The sequence below is a fragment of the Sarcophilus harrisii genome, chromosome 3 (genome assembly GCF_902635505.1).
Source record: "Sarcophilus harrisii chromosome 3, mSarHar1.11, whole genome shotgun sequence".
NCBI lineage: Eukaryota > Metazoa > Chordata > Mammalia > Dasyuromorphia > Dasyuridae > Sarcophilus > Sarcophilus harrisii.
In genome coordinates, this window is record NC_045428.1 from 242,427,133 (window position 1) to 242,452,639 (window position 25,507).

General features: G+C 33.9%; 1 protein-coding gene across 1 annotated transcript in view; it reads left to right on the plus strand.

The window, feature by feature from the left end:
* Window positions 1–25,507, plus strand: part of RUNX1 (RUNX family transcription factor 1) — a 312,736-nt gene that overhangs the window by 233,304 nt on the left and 53,925 nt on the right. Inside the window, exon 6 of the mRNA XM_003763412.4 lies at window positions 22,430–22,621. Coding sequence (XP_003763460.1) covers window positions 22,430–22,621 — 192 coding nt within the window. The remainder of the gene's footprint in view (window positions 1–22,429; window positions 22,622–25,507) is intronic.

The following is a 25,507-nucleotide window of genomic DNA, read 5'->3' on the forward strand; positions in this document are numbered from 1 at the left end:
CCAAATTTTGAAAAAAAATCTTTCCCCAGAAAAGAAAGATTGTTCTGTTAGAGGTGGTTTTGTTACATGGGACAGACTTTCAGAATTTATCAGGAAAGAGCTATGAAGGGAAATTAGAAATACTTAAATTACTACCCACTGATTCTTTTTTTTTTTTTCAAAAAATTTGCTCTCAGAATCTCTCCATGTATTTATTGTATTCTCTTTTTGGAAATTGGAATAGAAAAAAACAACATTAAACAAATACTACATAGGGCCAAATTGTATCTTATTTTTGTGTATTTTATTAAAAGCCATTTAACATTATGATGTTTCTCTCACCCTACCCCACTCTCCAATTCTGTGTTTTATTACTTTCCCTTTCAGTGTAATGCTAACATTATCAGAAAGCTGTAGAAAGATATATGAGTTAGCTTCATAGCTTGTAAAGTCCTTTGTCCTTTTTATCTTCTCCATTTTTAAAAAATTTTATAAACTTCTTTCCTCTGATTTCTATATTAGATTTGGGACATCTAAGTGATACAGTAAGTAGCTAGAGCATCTGGCCTGGAGTCAAATCTTGCTGAGTTCAAGTTTTACCTCAGATACTAGCTGTGTGACCCTGGGCAAGTCACTTAACACTGTGTGTTTCACTTTCCTCATCTGAAATGAAGTGGAGAAGGAAATGGCAAACCACTCCAGTACCTTTGCCAAGAATACCCAAAATGGGGTCACAGAGAATGGAACTTGACTGAAAAACAATTAAACAAATTAAAATATGGTTTTGCTACCATTTTTCCAAATTGGATCAAAAGCTGCAGCTTCTTTTAAGTAAGCATATTTTTAAAAAATACTAGAAGATATTTTATTTTGTTTTGTCTGTTTACTGACATGCTTCCATGGAAAGGTTCTTGGTAAATAAGTTCTGTTCCTTAAATGATTTATACTTCTGATTTTTCCTTATCATATGCAGCCATAAATTAAATAAGTAACTGAATCTGGATCAGGGTAGGGGAAGAGAAAATCCATATATAAGTCTTAAGGGATAAACTATTCTCATGTAGATACTTTATCATTGAAATTTAAAAGTCAAGAGAATGTTATGCTCTGAGCGAAAAAGAGGGGACATTCTATGACTGGAAGACCAGTAGAGGGAAAGGGTGGCTCCTGCCTAACTGACAACCAAAAGCAAATCACTTCATCCTTGGGTCTCAATTCCCTTACCTACAGGATATGGATCTCTAAATTCTCTTATTTATGGAGTTTAATGATTCTTCAAGTTAATAGCATAGCATATCTCTAACATCTTAGTAACCTGGGGGAAAAGGATAGAAAGAAAGACATCCCATAAACCCACAAAGTTTAGGTGGACAGTTTACATAAACCTACAAATATAGCTAATTTCTTGATACTATTTGTCCAGAAATCTACATGCCACATTGTAACCTTACCACCAACCCAAACTATTTTTAAACTGTTATAAATGTGGCATTAATTTAATTGTAGCATTCTGAAAGCTTCTGTCTCCTCCTTCCTACACACAGTATTATGGGCTATCCTTCGTTACCTGCTCTACCTATCTTCACCATCTAGCCACAAAGAGTTTTGGTTGACCACATCACTTCCCTATTGAAAGTTAATACTGTTTGACTCATTCTGTGTTACTAACCTGGAGCCAAAGAAAACAAGCCAAAGAATAACCTGCTTGTATGCAGTTTGGAAAGTTCTCAGAGGCCCTGCTTTCAAAATACTATACAGTAGCTTTACTATATCTCCTCTGCTGCAGCTGCAAAGAAAATGAAGGAAGTAGAGGGTGGGGAAGATTGAAGGAGGAGGGAATGGGAGAAGAGAAGACTGGGCATAACCTCTAAAAATTTATGAGCTTTCACTGAACTGAGGTTCTACTTGTACACATCAGAGTATTCATACAGAGGGGAGACTGTTTAAGAAGTTTAAAGTGAGAAAAAAAGTTCAAAACATTTCACTGAAAAGTCAGCTCTCTGGCTGCCTTCATAATATAGCATTGCTATGCAGAGCTGTTATGAGTTAACTAACATACTGAAGGAAAAAATACTTGAAGAAAGGAAAATGCAACCTTTTTTATTTTAGGAGGGCTAAGGATAAGAGAGAGTGGATAATAGGGATCAGAGGTGAATTGTTCAGATGCTTGGGATGCATGCTCTCCCTTTAATTACTGATGCAGGTGTGGCAGAAAAGAGAATTAAGGAGTCCCTTATGTCCCAGAAGAAACCTGGAAACATGGAACTTCTAGTACAATGTCATCAGTCATGGATCAGAAGTTTGTTTGTTTTTTTCCTTTTTCACTAATCTATGGCTCTCAACATCCCAGGTGAAATAAGTGACTTGTATTGGTCCATTAGTTAATGGCAAGTGTCCTCATGATGGAAAACCCTTTTGAAGTTGTTGTTAGCTGCCAAGTATCACTGGCAACCATAGTCAAGCATAAAATGAGCTTTTCACATTTAAAAATTATTTTTAGAATGACAAGTATAATACTCCTTTCCTGGATGATGGAAAAGACGGTTTGAAAGATTGTTCTTAAAACACAAGCACACTCATTCAACTCACTCAAATCACAAACACCCCAGTCTATTTTTTGTTAGCCTATATTCAAGAGAAATGATTTTGAAGGCATTGGACCCTTTCTATAACTAATTCCCAGGTTGCCATCATGTTCTCATTTTGCAGAATAAGAAAATGAGGTTCAGAGTGGTGAAGTATCACTGTTAGTAATTGTCAGAAATGAAAAACCAAATCCAGCTTTTCTGATTCCAAGAAAAATGCTCTTTCTACTACACAGCTGCCTTTGGTTGATGATTGACTTTTTAAAATTTGGATTGGGTGTGATTTTCAAAAGTGTCTCAGTCCACTATTGACTGGCTCTTTTCTGATGTTTTTGAGAGTGGACACGGGAAGTTTTATGGCGTATTTTAATGTCTCTCTTAATTTTTCCCCTACTGCCATCTCACCAAACTGTTTGGGTCTCAGGGCACTTAATATGTCATATTACTGTGATGCATCATATGAAAGGTCATGCAAAAAGAATAAATCATTCACAGGCTCTGTAAGTTAAATGCAGCCTTTCCATTTCTGAATCAGTGCATTAATACCCAGCCATGTTTGTAAGTCAGCTGTCAGAGAAAAGCTAAAGTTAGAGATAAAATCTTCAGGCACCCTCAAGTTTCATTCAGCCAGGGACTCCAGATAAAATTTAAAAAGTCAGAACATTCCCAGTCAGTAAAAAAGCTAGCCACCTATGCCAATCACATCCAATCCAGATTCAGCAAATTCAGTTATCCCAAGCCAGCTCAAATTGGTATTTAGAAAACTGAACAGAGGCAATTATTCTCTATCCTTTCTCTTTTTTACTTTTAAAAACCCATTTCTTTATGTTTGGAAAAATTGCACATGTTTAACCTATAATAGATTACTTGCTGTTTTGGGCAAGGGGAAAAGGGTAAGGATGGAGAACATTTTGGAAAATAAGATTTTGCGAAGGTGAATGCTGAAAACTATCTTTGCATATATTTGGAAAAAATAAAATTCTACTAAAAATTTATTTCTTGAGAGAAACCATGACATAATGAAAACAGCTGACAGAAAACCTGTATTCAATTCAGCTTTCTGTAGTTATAGAGGCTTTGGCCAAGATATTTCACCATTTGGGTCTCAGTTTCTTCATTTGTAAATTAAGGAAATTGAACTGAAGGTCTCTAAACTTTCTTCCATTTCTAAATCTTTTGAAGTTAAAGATTGACCATTCTTACTGAAATACAAATACTAAGCAATCATGCATCTCTCTCTCTCTCTCTCTCTTATGTATGTATGTGCAAAGGTGTATATAATTACTTATGTATTATAAATATATACACATATGTATATATAAAATTGTATATATAAATGTATATGTTAAGGACCTAGTATAAGCCTAAGGACATTATGAAATTCAAGTAAGCAAGAGAATAGATGCACATATTAGTTGGATCTGCCATCATGGTGGTTATAGTCTCATAATGGAGCTATGACACAATAACTACAGTACAAAATAATTTGCAAGTTATACTGAGAGAGCTTGAAGCAAGCCTAAAAAAACCAAAAACCTATTTTTCATCCCAAAAGAAAAAGGAAGAAGCAGAAGAGACCCTATAGAAGAGATAATATTTTAGTTGAACTTTAAAAGATTTATAGCATTTTGCCAGAGATTGATAAGAAATAGAATGAGCCAAGCTTTGGAGTCATGGAATGCAAAGAATATATGTGAAAGCCTGGAGCCTGTATTGTATTGAAGAAAGTAAGATAAAGCTAGAAACAGACCAAATCATGGAATACAAAATTTGAACTCTTTTTGTAAACAACAAAGAACCGTCAAAAAGATTAAGCAGAGGATTGAAGTGGCCAGATTTATATATAAAGAAAATTGATTTGCCCGTAGTATGAAAAATACATTGGAAAAGGGGAGAGAGTGAAGGTGGAAAAACTGGTTAGGAGGCTATTGTAGTTGTCCAGGTAGCTAGTAATGAGAGCCTCATGAGTTGGCAGTAGAATAAGAGAGGAACAAATGAGATCAACCATATTTGATGAGGGAGGAGTCAAAGATAGCACCCATATTTCAGAAATGGAATACTGAGGTAATGGTGATGTCACTTAGAGAAATAACAAAGTCAGGAAGAACAGATTTTGTGAAAAGATCATCAATACACTTGTTTGGGACATATTGAGTTTGAAGGGACAGCAAAACATCTTGGTGGTAATATCCCAGAGGTAATTAGAGGTGGAAAATCTAGAGCTGAGGACTAGAGATACAGCCTTGGGAGTTATCTGTGTGGAAGTAAAAATTAAAGCCATGGGAATAAAATACTAAGGAAAAAAATTTTATCTGTATGAATGTGTGTCTGTCTCTTTGTCTCTTTCTGCTTCTCTGTCTCTGCCTCTTTGTCTGTCTGTGTCTAAGAGAGAGAGAGAGAGAGAGAGAGAGAGAGAGAGAGGAGAGGGAAGAAGGGGAGGGAGTGGAAAAGGAAGGAAGAAACAAAGGAATGAAGAAACCAAAAAAAAAGAGAGAGAGAGAGAACACAGGATGCGCTGTACTTGCATACATTGTAGGCTTCCTTGATGTTCCTTGAATAAGATATTTCATCTCTCAATTATGGGTAATTTCTTTAGCTATCTTTTATACCAGGAATGATCTCCCTCCTCTTCTCTACCTCCTGGCTTATATAGCCTGGCTTCCTATCTTCTCCAAGAGTCATTTCCAAAGCCCTCTTAATTCTGCTGTCTTCTTTCTTTTAATTATTTCCTATATTTAGCTTGCTGGTATATATTTATCCATTGTCTTTTTCAATAGATTGTGCCCACTATGATGGCAAGAATTCTTTTGTCCCTTTTTGTATCCTCAGAGTTTAGCACAGTGCCTAGCTCATAGTAGGTGCGTAATAAATATTAACTGACTGATTCATTTACTTTAGGAGAGTGAGAACTTTAATCCAAAGGAGTTGCATTCAAAGCTTGATTCCTAACCTCATCGGCTTTGTCAGCCCGACCATTGAACCTTGGTCTGCTTAACTGGTTTCCTGCATTAACTACCTCACAGTGTTTAGCATTTATAAATGTTAAAATAATATAGAAATTGAGAGACTTATTATCAAATATATGTCTGATCTTTGGGCAGAAGGACTCGAGTTCTGAAAAGCCATGTCAGCATGTGACCAGTTCTGATAATTAAGAAGAAGAAATTGCTAAAGCCTAGTTCTTCCTAATATCTACTTTTTTAAAGACCTATAAAGATGCACCAGAATGAGGCTTGAATGGAAAATACAAAAAAAAAAAAATCATGAGTTTTCTCTCCAGGCCAACTAGGCATATTGAGACAAAGATTTGTGATTGGATCCTCAAACCCTATCCAGGAAGGTGGCAATATGTTTGAAGCCTTCCAGCTCTGAGACTGAAAAGGACCTCTGGTTGGTACTAGGACAAGAAGTCAAGATCAAACATGAAAGGAACGAACAATGAGCAGGGAACAGAAATAGGAATTAACTTATAGCCTCTGTTCCTCATCTTTCAGAGCTAGGTCACTGGGGCATAGTTAAGGTTGGCAGACCAGGGCAAGTAGTGATTATGGCCTGAGGCTATGTACTGAGCGAGCGTCAGGAACAGAAGTAGAAAGTGGTTGTATGGCTTTGACTCTGGCTGTGGAGCTCCATTTTAGTTCTAATCCCAAACCCAATCTGAAGCCTGTAGCAAAGTAAGTAAGGCAGATAATTTATACCAAAGGAGAGCGTACTTTTTTTTTTTTGCTTTGAAAATGCATTTTTTTTTCAGATATCTGACAGTGAATGGAGTAAGCAGCAGTATACTACAACTCCAGCGTAGTGTTAGAACACAGTTATTTTGCCCAGGTCTAAGACAGGGTCACAAATTTGCAAAGCTCAGACCAGAAAGCCAGCAATCAGAATTTGTTATGGATCAGATCTCTTTAGAGGCACTGAAAGATTGCAGGCCTTTAACCTGACATGTCCCTGAAATCCTAGAAAATTCAGTAGCAAGATCCAAATAAGACCAAATATAATCTAGCTATTCCCTTCAAAAATGCATAGAGTTGGGCCCCAATATAAAGTGTGAAATCAGAAGTAAGGTAAACAAAAAAAAATTCATCATACAAAGCTATTTTGATGACAAAGATACTTGAGGCACAAATACGTAAGGAAATTGCTCCATTACATCCTCAAATAAAATTTAAAGAAAAACATAGGTTGACACAAATTAAAATAGAATTATTAGGAGGTGAAGCAAGAATTTTTTAGAGCTAAAATGATTATAAATGAAAATAGAGTAGTAGAAAAAAGAATTGAAAAATAATTGTGAAAGATAAAGAATGATTAACAAAAAAAAAAATGAAAAACTGCCCAAAGAAGACATAAAACTTTACTCAAACAATATACTACTTGAAAATTAGAAATTATAAATAGAAACTACTGAGACAATAGTGCTTCTTACAAGTCAAAGAAAAAAATGGCATATAAAAAACAACTGGCTTGGAAAAGAAGTCGAGGAGAAAAATCTAAGAATTAGTCAACTAGCATTTATTAAGCATCTACTGTATGTCAGATACTCACCGAACAACTTGATAGCCATGATAAACACAAAAGCAACTAAACTTTTTAAAATCAGAGGACAAAGTGAAAATAGAAAGAATTTCAAATATTAAAACTCTCATGATATTATGGTAAAAATCCAGAGCTTCCAAGTTAAAGAAAAAATATTGCAAGTAGCCAAAAAGAAAGAATTCAAGTATCAAGGAATCATGGTCAGGATCATAGGAGATTTATCAGACAATAGTACACCAAGGGGAGGACTTGAAATTCCAGAAAACCAAAGATATTGGTTTACAAATAAGAACAAGTTACTCAGCCAAACTGGATATAATTCTGCAAGGTAAAAGAAAATGAGCATTTAATGAAATAGATCGAAATCCAAGTATTATTGATAAAAAGATGAAAATTGAGTAGAAACCTTGCTATATAATCATATGAGTCAAGAGAAAAAATTAAAGATGAATATGAGCAGACCATCATAAAGGAATAAACAAATATAAAGTGTTTACATTCTAATAGGGGAAGTTTCCCTAGAAGCATAGTTTATAAGCATATTCTGTAAAACATTTAAAGAAAAAATAATTGTAATATTAAATAATGTTTGAAAAAAATAGGAAAATAATGGTTCCCACTAATTCCCTCTCACTAAATTCCCAAGCCCATGATTCTAACATGGGCTTGAAACTTAAACAAGGGAGAATTAAAACAGAGAAAACTATGGACTGGTATAATTAATGAAATTGTATGTGAAAATATTAAATAAATAGCAATAGGGAGGCCATAGTACCATATCACCATGAGCAAATGAATTTGTACTTGAAATTCAGAATTGCTCAATATTAGGGCAATTATCCATATAACTGTTCATATTACTCTCAAGGAAAACAAAAAATATGTAAACTGATAAATAGGTACAAGAAAAGCTTTTGACAAGCTATATGATACCCATTCTTGTTTAAACACATTCTCATACACACACAAACATACACAAACAAAACAAAACAAATCATAGGACTAAGCAGATATTCTCTTAATATGATAAGTAATCTCTTTTAAAAGCAAGAGCCAGAATGATATGTCTTGGGGTTAAGCAAGAAGCCTTGCAAATGAAATCCAGATTGATAATCATTTTCATCAGTGCTATTTGACATAATGTTCAAACTAGATATCTATGCAAATAAGACAAGAAAAATAGAGAATAATAAATTATCACTCCTATCCTAAATAGAGACTCCTAGAAAAGAAACTAAAAATTAATTGAAATAATAACTTCAGCAAAATTGAAGAATATAAGAGAAACCCATGTAAACCTTCAGATTTTGTGCCAACAAAACACAGTAGGAAAAGACAGAAGAGAAAATCCATTTAAAATGACTACAAAATGTACAAAATACATAGGAGCCAAGATATATATGCAGGAACTTTATGAATATGGCTACAAAATGCCATTTACATAAAGACCAACCCAAATAATCAGGGAAATAGTCATTGTTCTTGGATATACTGAGTCAACATGATAAAAAAGCATGATACTACCTAAATTAACTTACTTATTAAGGGCCATACTAATCAAACTACCAATGTATTACTTTTTGGAACTGGAAAAAAATAATAATTAAATTTATCTGGAGTAACATGTAGAGGTTAAGGTTCTCAAGGAAATAATGAGAGGACATGTGAGAAAAAAAAAGAGGGCTTAAGCACTACTAGATTTTAAAGTATACTAGGAAACAATAACCATAAAAGTGTTTGCTATTGTCTAAAAAACAGAGAGATAACTCATGGGAATAGATTAAGTGTGCAAAATACAAAAGCAAATAATCATAGTACCTAGTATTTATAAAACCTAAAAACTCCATCTACCGAGGCAAAAATTTACCATTTGACAAAAATTTTTGGACAAGCTGTCATGCAGAAACTATATACATAGATCAAAATCTCATATTATACTCCAAGATAAGCTCCAAATAAGTCTATGATGGAGACATAATGATGACATAACAAACAATTTAGAGGAATGAGGATACCTTTAGAGGATAGAGGAGATCATTTAGATCTCCAAATATGCAAAGAATTGCTGACTAAATAAAAGAAAGAGGATAACAGGAATCAAAATAGACTATTTTGAATACATTTTTTGTTCAAACTACATAAACACAAATATTGTTGTTAAAATTGGAAAGGAAACTGATTGAGATCTCATTTCTATTATATATGGGGAACATATTCAAATTTATAAGAATAAGATTGATTCCTCAAATGATAAATGGTCAAAGGATATAAATAAATAGTTTCAGTAGAAAAAATCCAAGAAATCAATAACCATTTGAAAATTAAAGTACTCCAAATTATTATAAATTAGAGAAATGAAAATAAATGAGAATGTATCTCATATATCCTGGATTGGCAAAACTAACAAAGAGAAAATGACAAATGCTGGAAGGATTTGTGAAGACAGATAGTTTTCTTGGTGATACATATTTGTTTCAAGGATGTTTTTATTTTGTTTTTTTTGAATGGGAAGAATAGGAGAAAGAAAAGAAAAATAATGGTTATTGAAAAACTAAATAAAAGAATAGACTATGTAAGCATAAGGCAAGCTTTGGCATGTCCTATTAGGCTGGAAACACTTCAATTATGGTCTGGCATTGAATCCCATGTCTGTCACCCAAGGACTAGCCAAGCTAAGTTCACAAAGGCTCATCATCAGGTTAGCTGAAGGATGATGAATTTTTCTATCACAGTAACTGTAGTTACTGACTACACAGTCAAGAGTAGACTACTACTACCAAGTAGTAGACAGGGAATTGTGATATGCATAGGTAAAAGCAATAAAACCATGAATCCTTGAACTATTGACATACTATGATTAATGTTGTCGTTATTTTTACTTCATCATTAAAAGGATCTGAGGCAAAATGTTTGGATTAATGCTTTAAAAGATTTCAACTAGTAGTGGTGTCTTTTCTATCTCTCCTGCCCTAAAATGCCAAATCAAAATTGTTGATGGGATTATATATCATCCACCACTCATGGGAAAATTTCTAGAATGCTAAGCCACTAAGCTTTGTTGCTAGGGTTGTTAGATGAATGAATGAATGAATGAATGGAGAAAATGTGTATTAAGTGCTTATTATGTGCAAAATACCTTATTAAGTGGTAGAGATACAAACAGATGAAAAAAGTCCCTGCTTCCAAGAAGCTCGTGTTTTAATAGAGACAACACATATGGAAGCTAGGTCCTTATAGTCCTTAGGATGTAGTAGCAAATTATATAATAATGATTTTTCTTTAATATTATTTACACTAATAAAATCATATTGACTTTTGATTTGATGATGTCAGGGACTTTAGCGACCAGAATTTTCTTTTCTAGGCCTTCAGTAAGCAGAAGCAGTTCCCTGGCTGCATTTCAACATAAGTTTATTTCCAAAGATTATAGCTGAGGGAACTGGAGGAAAGCACTACAATTTACAAAGCTCTTGGGTTGAGGGTTCTAGATTGTCTCCATCAGGGTTCAACTGAAAATAGTTTTTGAGGTAGTGGTAGTTTGACTTGTATGGCAGGCACGCTGCCTTCTTTCCCTCCCTTAGGATGTCTTGCTGTTTCACCCAGATTATGTTGTCTCTGCCATATGTAGCAACTAATTGGCAGTTTGTAGGACTGACTAGCTTATTCTTTATAGGAGTTTCTTTCCAAATGGTGGCTGTGAGGGCTGAATTAGAAGCAGGATCTAGGATCCAAGAGATGTTGCTATTCCAAGGACTGCTCTGCCTGTCTGTCTATTGGTTGCAGTTGAGAGCAGATGTCTTTACTTACTCTAAAAGAGAAAAAAAGTATACATTGCTATATAGGCTATGAAAAAAGTATTCTAGTGTCTCCTAGGCAAAGAGTTCCTCATTGGCTGGGGAAATTCATTCAACAAATATTTATTTTAAAAATTATTTATTGTTTTATTTTCCCCAGTTACATGAAAGAAAAAATTTTAATATTCATTGTAAAATTTTGAGTTCCAAATTCTTTCCTTTCCTCCCCTCACTCTCTGCCCCAACTAAGAAGGCAAGCAGTTTGATATAGGTTATTTGTGTATAGTTATGCAAAACATATTTTTTGAGCAGCTACTTATCCTCCACTATTCTAGGCATGAAGGAGGATACAGATAAGTATGAGACAGAATTCTTTCCCTCAAGAAGATTACAATCTAGTTGGGGAGCATGGGACCAGTGTAGAAGATATCCCAAAGCCTGCAACCATAAAGTGTCATGAGTTTAGGGAACAGAGACATTTTTTTTTGAGTAAGTTGAATCATTTCCAAATATGAACAAAGAAATCATTATGGACTGAAATTCAATGGAAACTGCTTCAAGATGGTTTAACTTAAACTAAGCCTCCTGGGTGGGTAGAATTTTGATAGAGTAATGAGTTTGAAGAACATTCTAGGGGTTAAATAAGAGTTAGCTTTGGTCCTATTTATAAATGCAATGAACATGGCACCCAGAAATGACAACACTTGGTCTACTAAAGAAGATGACATTTGTAGAAAATAATATTTATACAAAATAAAGGAGGGTTAGTCTCCATATTTTCCTGGATCAGCTGCCTTAACCTCAAAATATTGACTATATACTAAATTTGAATACTCTGTCAGCTAACTCCCCATGTGTGATATCTGACTACATCCCAATGTTGTGTGATATAGGAAAAGTCAGGATTGTTTGGAGGCTGGTAACATCCATTTTGTAGACTAGAGCACATTCCTTGCATAATTGTTATGATGAGATAACTAAAGAGAAGCCAGAGTGACTCTGGCAAGAGCAGGGCTGGCCCTGGATCTTACATATCTTTTTGTCTCCAAGGTCTGGCACAGTTACTTACGACAGAGTGAGTGACTAGTATGGTGAGCAAAGGAATGTGTCTTGTGTATGCATACAAATATATACACACATGCATATGAAGAGGAGTATTATGATCATAAAAATATGATCAAAAAAATTTATGTCACATGTGTATATTATATGTACATATTGTATATATGCACACACATGCAGAGACCTTCTTGAGAAATTTCATTACTCTAAAGGAGAGTTGATATTAATGTGAACTGTGATGTGAAAGGAAATATATTTAGGACCTTGCATTGCCTTTCAAAGTATACTACAGGAAATTGTCTGCTCTGATGATGGAAGGGCTAAGCCTGGTCAAGAAGAAAAAGAAAATTTAATCCCTTATGTCTGGTATAAAATGGAATTATGCCATAAGTCACAAGGCAGACGATGAAAAGACCAATGCTGAAGTCATTTCTTGAGTTCTGGACCTCAGAGCACATCCAAAAATGAAAATAAGGTTCTCCAACCTGGACCAGTTGGTTTGGAACTTTCTTTATGATATGTTCTGGGAAATTAAAAATGAGATATTAATAAGAGAGGATTAAAAAGGCAAAATTGTATCTTTTTGTTTGAAGGCTAACTTAGTTATTGATTTTACTTTGAGCTCAGCCACCTTTTATGTACTCCTTTGCTGTTTCTTTCTATATCTTTTGCTCTTATTCCTGTCTCTAGCAATTATGTCTTCACTCATGTCTTCAGGGCATGTGTTTGTGTGTGTGTGTGCATGCGGAAGCATGTGTGTGTGTGCATGTGAGAAGATGAAAACTACAAAGAGATGAAGAAGACTTTTGGCTGCTTTTTGCCTATTTGAGAATGACACTCAGAAACTCTAGCAATGATTCTTTTTTTGAAAATAAAACATACATGGTAAGATGAAAGAAAAATATATAATTTGTGCCCTATTTGACTTCCTTTGAGATTGTTGTTTACTAAATTCCATATTCTATGTTGCATTTTTTTTACTTGAGTAAGTTGAATCATTTCCAAAAATGAATAACTGAAGCTGCCTTTTCTCCAAACCAGTTTTATTCTATTATATCCTAAAGATAATATTGGGTAAAGTAGATATTGGTTACTTTTTAGGGGAAGCATGGAGGGGGGATTTTTTTTCCCCAAGTTATATATTCAATATGTGAGACAGTTATTTCAAAGGGGAAAATACTGTATTGCAATACAACATTGTCTGGTCAATAATTATTAAATACTATTATGTATAAATTATTTTAGTAGGTTTTCAACAGACAGCAAAGTGACACACTATATGGAGTGTCTGGCCTAGAGTCAGGAAGACTCATCTTCCTAAATTTAAATATGACCTTAGGTTTATTAGCTTTGTGATCCCAGGCAAGTCACTTAAGCCTATCTGTCTCAGTATACGCATGTATAAAATAAACCAGAGAAGGAAATGACAAACTATCTCAGTATTTTTGCTGAGAAAACCTCAAATGGGGTCACAATTAAAACAACTACCTAACAGATCTTGATCTTTAAAATGGGGATAATAACAGCACCTGCCTCCCAGAATTGTTGTAAGGACCAAATGAAATATTTATAAAATAGTTACCACAGTGTTTAATACCTGGTAAGCCTTATATAAATGTTAGGTAGTAGTAGTAGCAACAGCAGAAGCAGCAATAGTAGTAATAGCAGCAGAAGCATCAGTGAAAGTACTACTAATAGTAGTAGTAGCCGTAGTAATTACCTGAATGGGGGCAACTAAGTGGCAGAATATAGAAAGCACCAGCCCTGGAGACAGGAGGACCTAAATTCAAATCAAGTCTCAGATCTTACTAGCTGTATGATCCTGGGAAATTCACTTAACCCTGTTTGCCTTAGTTTCCTCATCTGTAAAATAAACCAGAGAAGGAAATGACAAACCACTTTAGTATCTTTGCCAAGAAAACTCCAAATAGGGTCACAGACTGTTGGACATGACTGAAACAACTTAGCAACAAATTATTTGTACCCAAATGCTTAAGCTCAGCACTATACATAGATGATTAATAAATGCCTGTAAATTCATAATAGGGAAAATAAAACATATACACCAATAGCTAGATTTTTTTAAAAGTAGTATATTAAAAAGTACAAATTGTTGTAAAAGTCCTAAAGAAAGAAAAAATTATGTATGTTAGGGGAGATAAGAGAAATTTTCGAGAACACGTTAACATGAGGGGAGGGGGGACCTGAAGCATTTGAAACATGAACCAATAAAGGTAGAGGTTGAGGGGGAAAGGAATAACATTTCAAGCATAAAGAATAAATAGTGTGAAGAAAAACATGGAGACAAGAAAGTGCAGGAGGATTTTGGAAAATAGTAAGGCTATTGAAAAAATGTAATTAGAACAGAAAACATATGAAGAGAAGTACCATGTGATAAAAATGGAAAGGTCAGCTGGAATCAGACTGCGACAGCTTTGAATGCCAATCTGTGAGTTTAATCTTTATATAAAACCAGTGGGAAGATAAGCTTTTTTGACCAAGGGAATTATTATCAAAACTCCATATTAGGCAGATTGGTTTATTAGCTTTATACGGAATGGATAAATAGCTCAAAAGGATCTTAGAGCTTTTGAGGATCTTAAAGGCTTATGTTTGGTCTATTTACATATGATGAAATAGGTCCATCATGGTTAAATGATTTACTCAGGTAGCAAATATCAGAGGTGATATTTTAAGATATTTTGATTCAGATCATTTGATTCCAGAGCCTTTCTATCTTAGCTTAAGGGTTGGGGGGAGGGGGGGAAGGGGGGAGAGACTGACTGGAAGAAGGGGGAAAGGTAGTTGACGTAGGAGACTGTTTATTCCAGGAGTACAAGTGAAAAGTTCTAAATAGTACTAGTGTCAGACATTAACATGGAAGAGAAGTTACGATGATGGAAATATCAAGACTTGTATAATTGTATGATCAGGGATTATAGAGATTATGATGGCCTTTCTTAGTTCTTCATTTAGTGCAGGGACAACTGTAGGAAGGTATCATGGCTTACACGATGTGTAATCATATTTTGAGAGTATGTATTTAAGAGACACACATTCTTCCATCCTCATAAATACATTCCCTATCAATCTACCACAGAATCTGATATTCACATCACTATTGTTATTTCCACAGCTTACACCATCCTGTCCCTTGAACTGCAGATTCAGAGAACTTTGAACCCAACTACCTTATTTTACAAATGAAGAAATGGAGGCCTAAAGAAATAATGTCTAGCTCTTCTGATAGAATGTATATTCCTTGAGGTTAGGAACTGTTTCATTTCTATCTTTATATGCTTAACACACAGTAAGTGTGAAATAAATACTTATTAATTGATTTAATTACCAAGATCATTTTGATATATTTAACTGAAACAGAATTTGCACTGAAGTTTTCTGACTTCAAATCTAGTATTCTTTTGCTATACCAGACGTACTTCTACAGGAGAAGCCTATAAAAGTTCAAATGTATTACTAAGAAAAATAGAATATTAATCCTTGTTAACCCAATTTCAGTTCCCTGAAAGAACAAAGTATCTCACTCTGGGACAAAAAGAGATAAATATGAACAATAAGTTTGGGGATAGGGATAAGGTGGGATTGTCAGAGCATGAAACAAAACTGAATAGGACCGGCTTTACAGAGGCAATACTGTGGATGGCCCTGAGAACTAGGGTCATAGCCAAATGATCAGAAAGGAAGGGCAAATAGTATTAAAGAGAGGTTTCACAATTTTGTTTGGAGTTATCCTTAATAAGACTATTTTAACATACAAACATTATTTGAATGGGAAAAAGCATTAAAATTATGATCTTAACCACATGGTTAACTGAAGCTAGACTTCAAAATAGCTCACTATGTCCTAGAGAAGCACAATACCTATCATGATCCTTGGAGAGACTAGTAGAGTAAGCCATTAACATTTGTTACTTTTAGAGGCCCTTAGAGTAATCAGTGTTTAGTATTCTAAATTTTGTTTTGTAAATAAGGAAGTTAAGAAAGGAAAGGATCATTGTTGCATAGAGTTTTGACTAAAACAAATGCAGAAGATGTATTAATTAATCTTAATTGTAATGCTAAGTAAGTCCCATGTTGTTTATTACAAAGTGAAATTATGGTATAGGCTTATAGAGTCATAGAGTTATAGCTGAAAGAAACCTTTTATAGATCATTCAATTCAATTATTTCATCTTGTAGATGAAAAACAACCAATGAGGCTATTTGATTTTTCTCAAAATCACACAAATTCTAAGTAGAAGAGCAGGAATTTTAATTCAGTCCCTCAGATAAAAGATTTAGAATGTTTTCCACTACAGCATGTTTATTTCCAAAGGCAGCTAGGTAGATAGATTTAATTTGATTTAACACTACCAAAATCATATTGAAAAGTTCCACTATATATTTATGTTATCTGATTTTACATTGGCCTTCACTAGTGGATGGCAAAGCTTTTATTCTTCCTTGTTTAACTATCACGTTCCCTTTTGTGACCGTTTCAGACTTTCTTTGATCTTTTCAAATTCTGATTTTCTTTCCTATCCCTCTCTCAACAAATATCTTCTCCTACTACATTGTTGAAAAACTAGAAACTGTCTGTTCTGATCTTCCTTTTCCCTTTCTCCTTGCCTCAAAGTCCCCACTTAAAGTATGAAACAATGGGCAACTAGATGCCACAATGAGAAGAATACCAAGCGTAGAGTCAAGAAGTTTCATGCTCCTGAATTCAAAACAGACCTCAGACATTTACTAGCTGTGTGACACTGGGCAAGTCAGTTAATCCTGTTTGCCTCAGTTCCTCATCTGTAAAATTAATTGGAAAAGAAAATGGCAAACCTTTCCAATACCTTTGCCAAGAAAATACCAAATGGGGGTCACAGAGAGTTGAACAGAACTGAAAAACAACTGAACAACTATAGCATGCTTACTTTCATTTCCATGTACTATGAGTTCTAATTGTAGGACACACCCAGTTTCTAAGATGTGTATAATTTATCTTAATCCCTTTATATCATTATGCTTGAGAAAGTTATATATGTTACTTACAACTCAGAAAATCAATGAGTGTGATAATTTATTTCTTTACATTAGAGAGATATAGCTATTGCAATCTATCACTGAAGAGAATTCAAATTCTAGCATTTTCTACTTTATAAAATTTGCCTGAAACCAATAGGAGAAAAAAAAAAAAGCAGCAATAGAACTGTTGTAAAAATTCATATTATATATGCAGGAGAAATTCCTCAGACCTCAATTTTGTATTTCCCTCATACTTATCACAATGCACTGCCCTCAGTATGGTCTTTGCTGAATTGAATTGAATTTTTTGCACAATTCTAAGATTTCCTGGATTATAAATTTTTGGCCCATATCAGATTAGAAGCAGCAATGAATCTGTTAGAGAAGGCAGCAACCAAACTCCAAAAGCATGGTGATGGGAAGAGATTTAGTCTAGAGACAAAGAGTCCAGTATCACACAAGAGTTCTGGAGAATGCCTGTGTTATAAGGCACTTTAATAATGAGATCTGGGTTTACAACTCTGAATTATTAAGAAAAGAGTAATAATCAGGAAAAAAAAAAAAAGCTAGTGGGCTATGTAGGGCAAGGAAATATAGAATTCATTTTAGAAAAATTTCTGTCAAAAATATATAAACTTTGTCAAGGTCTGGTGATTAAAAGAACTATACTTACTTCATCTGGAATATCATTCTGTAAGTGTGCCAGACAAATGAGATGCTATAGTATTTCTAAACTACCTCAAAATACCTTACCAACAATTACATTTTATGCTGATGAGACAGCTCTCTACTGGGAAAAGGTAATATGGCCTCAGGGTAGCTACTATGTCAAAGTAGAGTATGGAGGCTGCTTATTTAGTGTGATTTGAATTCTACTGAAAGACATGTCCAAACAAAAAAGTATTGACCTTGCAGTGATTAAATTTCCATTATCTATCTTTTCATGTAGGTTAAAAAGCACTATCTATACTTTAAATATTGCAAACATTTGAGTAGATTTTTTGGGAAGAGAACTCTAGAAAAGATAATTTGTTTCAGAAATTATATTAACTCAGCCCTACCCCATCCCTGAATCCTTTAACTGTTACAGATTACATCGTAAGCTCCTTGATGGTAGGGACTATCTTCTGGGGTGTGTGTGTGTGTGTGTGTGTGTGTGTGTGTGTGTGTGTATGTGTGTGTCCCCAGTGAAGATACTTGTAGACCAGATTATAGTTAATAAAAAAATGTAATTTAATTATAGCATGCAAAGCATATTCAGCAAGAATACAAAATTAATTCATGTAGGTATAGTTCCCCTTACTTCCCTATGCCTAATTAGAAACATAGATTGATTTGCTGGACTCCAGAGAAAGGCCAACTTTTGGACTGAGCATTTTGTCCATTGGACAATCAGAAAGCCATGTCAAAGGTAAGAGTCTTAGTTCTCTGAATTAATTATGTCACAAAAGCAAGTGCCATTGCCTTTTTTAGGGGAGAAAAAAATTGTTTAATGTACATATAGGACTAAGTTGTACCTACCATGTGTTGTTTTGTATTATAATTAGCAGTACATGTATGATGCACCTCTTCTAAATGATCTTTCATAAAGTGGGAAGGTGTGGTAGATTATTTAAACTTTATATCACCTGAAACACCTAACACAGTATTCTGTGTAACTGCTAACATTATTTGTTCTTTGTTAAAGACATTTCACAATAATTAAATTAGGAAAAATACAAAATCATTAGATAATTATAAGAAAAAAATGAAACTTCAAATAAAAAGTTAAGTTTTTCCTTTAAGGACTAGTGTGTTATCTCTATGGTCAGCCACAAAATTAAACATCACCAAGTAAATATTTATAATCACCTTTGAACATGCTCAAAGCCAATACTGTCGACCTGCTTATGTTTCAGTAAGGATCAGAATCCAGGGTTTGAGCCAGTTGGGTACAATCTAAATTGAATCCCCTATGTCTTCTGAACCTGAAAGGGTATTTTCATCTAATTAAAAATGAATTTAACATTGATTTTTGACTAAAAACACCAGAAATCTTGGGAAATTTTCCACTGTTCTCTAAAATTCATTGTGGGGGTTGGGAACTGGCATTCTACTTGCAAGAAAACAATAGGTAATGAGAACTATAAAACATTCATTTTTCCAGATAGATTAGATAAATGGAAGCACCTATATTTCATGAAAAAATACAATTTGCCCTTTAGACCTTGAAGCATGATGTCTTGATGGTTTTAAGAAAAATTTAAACTCAGTTTTGATCTAGTTTATAAATAAAAATTTGCCCATACCTTTAATATAATTTTAAATTTTTTTTACCTTTTTTGAAATTTTTTTTTAACCTGAATGATACAAATCTTTAATGAGAATAAATTCAAAGTTCCCTGCAAAGTCAATGTCATTCCTGCAGTTCTATGGATTACACAATTAGGGGAAGGAATTCTCTCTGAATCACTTTGTAGTCACCCTTTCCTATTCCCTTAGCTACTTTCAGGGCTTACAAAATGGTTTATAATAAAAGATCATTTTCTCTGAGTTAGTCATAGTTGTAATCTAAGTCTAAACATTCTTACTGAAGACTGCAATTATCAGTCATCATTCATTTCTTTAAATGACTAAATGACATGTAATGAAATGTAAAATTTTGTCTGGCATGATAATTGTTCAGTGGTAAAAATTTCTTTTCAAAATGAGACATCAAGAGGAGAGTAATTGATAGAGGAAATAAGCAACCCTTATTTTTACCTTATTGGTGATGTTTACCCCAAATTATAAATCTGAGGGCCATTTCTCTCTAGCACAGGTCACCAGGCTTCCTGACTGAGGCTCATATTGCTGATGGCCTTCCTTCAAAGGCTAATTTTGTAGAATCCAACTGTCATGAATGCTATGTACGCCAATGGAATTTTTAAAAACACATATCTCAAGACTATTCCCATAGGATCACCTGCTTCCCTTGGCAGAAGTCCAAGGGAATGTGTTACTTTGAAATATTGTTTAAAACAAAAACAATTGAGTAATAATCTTTTGAAGCAATGAATTTTTTTCTAGATCTTTCCCTTTAATTTACCACCTTATTTTCTCCTTTGCCCTTGGTTACTATGGTGAGTTTAGGCTATATGCTAATCGAGTTTAATTAACTCCTTATGTGATTTATCAATTGAATGGTTTTTTTTTTTTGGCAAGATTATTTGTCTGGAAAACATGAAAGACAGAGAACAAAAATGAAAAAAATACTATGCAGAAACATCAGATCATAACATTACTTATTGAAATTAAACTTTAAGAGGGTTTTTTATTTTATTTTATTTTTGTTTGTTTTTAACTTAATGAAACAATCACATATGTCATTTGATACCCATATGACATATATCATATAACATATGATAGCTATATCCAAAACCTGAGGCTCAAAGTAATCTGCATATATGAGACATCTCACATGTATGTATAACATATCACAGTGGGTTTTCATTAAAGGCAAGTGTTGTGGGGCCAGGCTCTCAACCTGAGTCTAGATCTGCTTTGCAAACAAATGAAAGAAAGTAAGTTGCACTTAAACCACATAAATATTATACTTAAGCATGTTTCCTTTTTTGAGAGCCAAAAAGATCTTGTTAATGCTGAGAGTCACCTCAATATAGTGGGTCTTTTTCTGGTCTGGAATCTGAGACAGTGCAAACTCTGCCAAGGGGCCTGACAGCAGGAAGAAAAGTTGAGCTACTGAGATTTGGAACTAAAATACAAGTTACAAAATTTGAACTTTAGAATTTTAGCTACTGGAAACTAATCTTTAATTTTCTCCACAGGGAAAAAAATAAATTTAAAAAATCCCTCTTTGATTTAAGATTATGTTGAGGGTATGTGAAAGAGTACTTTATTACAGAAGAGTAGCAGACTTTTCCAATCTTGTTTCCATTCATTTGACAATCTGCGCCATGTTTATGCAGTTGGCCATTGCTCACTTATACAGTCTTCCCATGCAGAGTTAAGGAAAATATTAGAGGACAAAAATCTCACCTTTAGAAAAAAGTTATAAAATAACTGCAAAAGGGGATCAATAAATGCTTAACTTCCAATATCCACCACTATATTGCAAATTCTGTGTTGTTGTTCAGTCATTTCAGTCATGTCTGACTTGTGACCCCATGTGGAATTTTCTTGGCAAAGATACTGGAGTGGTTTGCTATTTCCTTCTCCAGCTCCTTTTACAAATGAAGAAACTGAAGCAAACAGGGTCAAGTGATTTGTCCAGGGTTACATAGATCTTCTGAGTTAAGTTTCAAACTCAGATCCCCTGACTTTTAAGTTCAAACCCCCTTCCACTTTACCTTCCATTGGTTGTTTTGTTAGTGTGCAGTCATTTCAATTGTATCCAAATCTTCATGACCTCACTTTGGTTTGGCAAAGATACTGGAGTGGTTTGCCATTTCCTTTTCAGCTCATTTTATGGATGAGGAAACTGAGGCAAAGAGGGTAAGCAAATTTTGATATGAAATTAGATACTATCTGAGAAATTAGAGAAAAAAAATCTTGGACCCGTCCATTTTTAAATGATCTTTTTTGTTTGAAGGTAATGGTTGGTTTTAATGATATCTGACAAACTCTTTGCCAAGAAACATTTTCAGTTACCCATTCTTTTTTCCTGTCTATTTTCCTGGAGAACCAAAAGGCCTTCATAATGTTAATTTGACTTATATCTCTTACCAAGTCTCTTACCAAGACATTCTAATTTCATGTTGGTGAAATTAGTTACAGAGCTAATGAAGAATATTAATGAAAAGTTTTCCAGGGTGGAAAGGCAAGTTGAAGTGCTTTAAATATATTTTAAAGGGGGGGGAGGTGAAATCATCATTGCCTAAGGGGTTATAAAATATCGCTCATTTCCTGTTTAAAAATCAAATTGCAGTGGGGCAATAAGACCTAATTCTTTGCTTTTAAAAGTAATAGTAGTTTGTGATTGCAGTATGATCCAACCTACTTACAATCTAATGATTTTAATGATTTATCAAACCAAGACTACTTACCTAACTGCTGTACTTGTAGCTTAGCACAGACTATAAAAATGTCCTCATCCCTTCAAACTATCTGCATTGCTTTCAGCCCACACACAGTGAGTACCTGGGGAGTTAGTTATGGAGCATTTGGACAAATACATTATGAGTATAGTTTACAGCTTGTGAGACAGAAGTAGCCTTCTAGTGTGTGGGCGACAATGTGTGAACTGGCTTAAAATCCCTTTCTTTTACTGAATTTCCACTGGGAACTAACCAACTTTGCTGCATACCAGTGAGTCAATATAAGGAGGGGAAAGGGGAAGGGGGGAAGAAAACATGGAATAAAAAAAAAAACCACAAGTACAGATGTCAATAGGGTTTTTTCTTTAAATCTTTTTTTTTTTCCTTTTCCTCCCCTTCCCTCTTTCCTTTGCCTTCCCCTCTTTTCCTCCCAAAACAGGACATCGTCAGAAAATAGATGAACAGACAAAGCCAGGGAGCTTGTCCTTCTCAGAAAGACTGAGTGAACTGGAACAACTACGCCGTACTGCAATGAGAATCAGTCCACACCACCCAGCCCCCACATCTAACCCACGAGCTTCCTTGAACCACACAACGGCTTTTAATCCTCAGCCTCAGAGTCAGATTCAGGGTAAGTACCTAGAGGAAAACGCAAATAAAACTTATCTTTTTTTTCCCCTTCTCATTATTGCTATTATCTACAAACTCATATCCATACAGGTAAAACCCATTGGATGGAATTTTGTTTATTCTTTAGAAGACTTATTTAAACCTTTCAAGATGCTCATTAGTTTGTATGACTATGATGGTACCTGGGCCACCAGGAAAGGGGTAAAATTTGGAGGATTAAAGAGATAAATAAATATGTACCTTGACGGAAAGAAATTAGTTTAGTCATCCTTTTTTTTTAACTTTTTGATAGAATTTATGAAGCTTAGAATGTTATACTAGAGCAAAAAAGATGAAGGTAGGAATAATCCACAATCCTAATTTTCAGATTATTCAGTTTTCAAATATGATTATCTCAATACTTGAGAACTTCTAAAGGTGAACTTTTTTATATATTTTATTATATTACTTTAATTAAAATATTATATATTTATATATATATATTGAAAACACTAAAGAATGCAATAATTTTATATGAATGTAGAAGGTATTAGCAAAAAGATTGATCATTATTTTAAAAAATTAATAACAATGTTCTGCAGTAGGTAGGGTAGAAAGCACTATTTGTTCTAGAATCACTATAGACAATATGCTTAATTCTGCTAACAAATAAGTCAGGTGGACAAATCATTATTGTATAAGTGTTAGAATCAAAAACCATATCTAAGACCATTTACTTTTTAGATGCTTCAAGGTCACAAGGTTCACAAGGTCACTATTCTTTTGAAATAATCATGCCACCTTAAATACTCAGGTAAAACGCAACAGGAAAGTATAAATGGTATTTTCAGTACACAGATGGATGGCCAGAAGAGTATTAGGATCTTGAATTTGCTGGTAGAAGCTTGCAATTAGGGAATATCTACTTGAGGTCATTTACTAAACTTTCAGGTATACCTCAAATAACATTACTCTGATTAACATAATTTTGTAATATAATCATTAATGATAAAGGCCAAACCTATCACTTATAAGGTTTTAAAATCCCACTGTATCCTTCAACTATCCCCATGCATAACAACTGTTAATGTCCCTCTGATTTGCCTGAGGCCAAGTTTTCCAGGAACCAATGATAATAATTGCAAAAATGGCAACTAAAATGTATTTAGCACTTTAAGGTTTGCAAAATGCTTTATTTATATTTTATTTCATTTGATCTTCACAACAATCCTAAAAAAATATGTACTATTATTATCCTTAAGTTACAAATGAGGAAACTGAGGAGAAGAGAAAGGTCACACAATTAATAAGCATCTGTGGAAGAATTTGAATGCCAAATCCATCAGTTTTATATCTTGATGCCTATCCTCGATATTTTTAAATTATGGATTTTTCAGAACTCCTTTGTGGATAATATACTTTGATTTGAAGGTTGAAAGTAGTGGGACTTACTTAAATGAACAATTGCAGCAGGTACAGGTCTCTTCCGCAGGCCTTGTTAATGTATAGACATAGTTCTTTTTTGTTTGTTTTGTACATGAATTACAACCTTAAAAAGATTTTTGTATTAGTATGGAATTCATTTCCCTAAGAAGCCCGTCCCAAAGAAAACTTAGGAGAGCTTAGTACTGGTGACAGCTGTTAAATGGTATCTTTGTATAGTTCCAGCTCTTCTGAGTCTTAACAAAAATCTTTAATTGTATGAATCACATTGTTGATTTAATCTGATATCACATCTACATGGCTCAATGGAAAATGCCATTTCAGAATAATTCCATTTTTTTCATCGTGACTGATCACCCAACTATTTATTATTCAGACAAAACCCAATCTGATTAATTTCTTAAATCAACCAACCAGTAGCAATTCTGTGATTCTTAATAATCTGAGTTCAAATGGGTGATTATTCAATCAATAAGACAATAAGTATCCCAAATGACCCTGAAAATTAGGGCCATAGGGGATACAGAAGTAATGCATAAGGCATCACCTCTTCCATCAATACAGTCTCACCACTATTGTCAACCTTTTCATCATTAAATAAATTAAATTATAGAATACATTAGGATGCAGACTTGTGTGAATCAAAGTCTCCCTGGTACCAAAGCTTATTCGATAATCACTAGAGAGGAGGGAAAAATGAGAGAAAAGATGTGAATTAACAAAAATACTATGTAATTAGTGATTAGTTACTTCTTTGCACAGGAATAAAATAGATTAGGTCATATTTCTTTACCAAATTCTGTTTAGATAAAATGAGTTTTTAGAAAATAATTTTCTCTAGAAATCCTTTTCTGACTTAAAAGAAAATGATTTTTTAATTTAATTTATAGCTTAGTAATACACCACTAACATAATTAGAAGAATTTTTTTCTACAAATAATGGGACCCAAAATGCAATGTATATTTTTAAAGCAATGAAAAAGATCATCGTAAACACAAATTGAATTCCAGCTACTGTTTATTATCCTTAACCTCAACTAATTTGGTGAATAATGAATCTCATTTCCACATATACTTTGTTAAAATAAAATGAATGTAGTATTTTGTCTTCTCAAAACTTTCAGTAGCTGCGTGGGTAGAGGTATTAGTAGGGACTTGCCTTCTTCAGCTACTTTGAAACAGTATATGCTTAGCAAAGTATCAGGTTCAACACCATCACTTTTTTCTTGTTTCTTTGGGGAAGAAAAGAAAGGAAAAAAGCTTCTATAATGTCTAAGCAATAATAAGTTTGTTTTGTGATAGTCCAGGAACTGGAAACCACTTTTTAAAAATTATTTAATGTGACATGAATATATTGCCTCTCCTGTGAATTTATGGTTCAGGAAATGTAGGAATGTTAGCTGTTGTTTTCATATAAAATTATTTTTTCAGTACTAATGAATAAAGTGGCACTACTTATCTTACT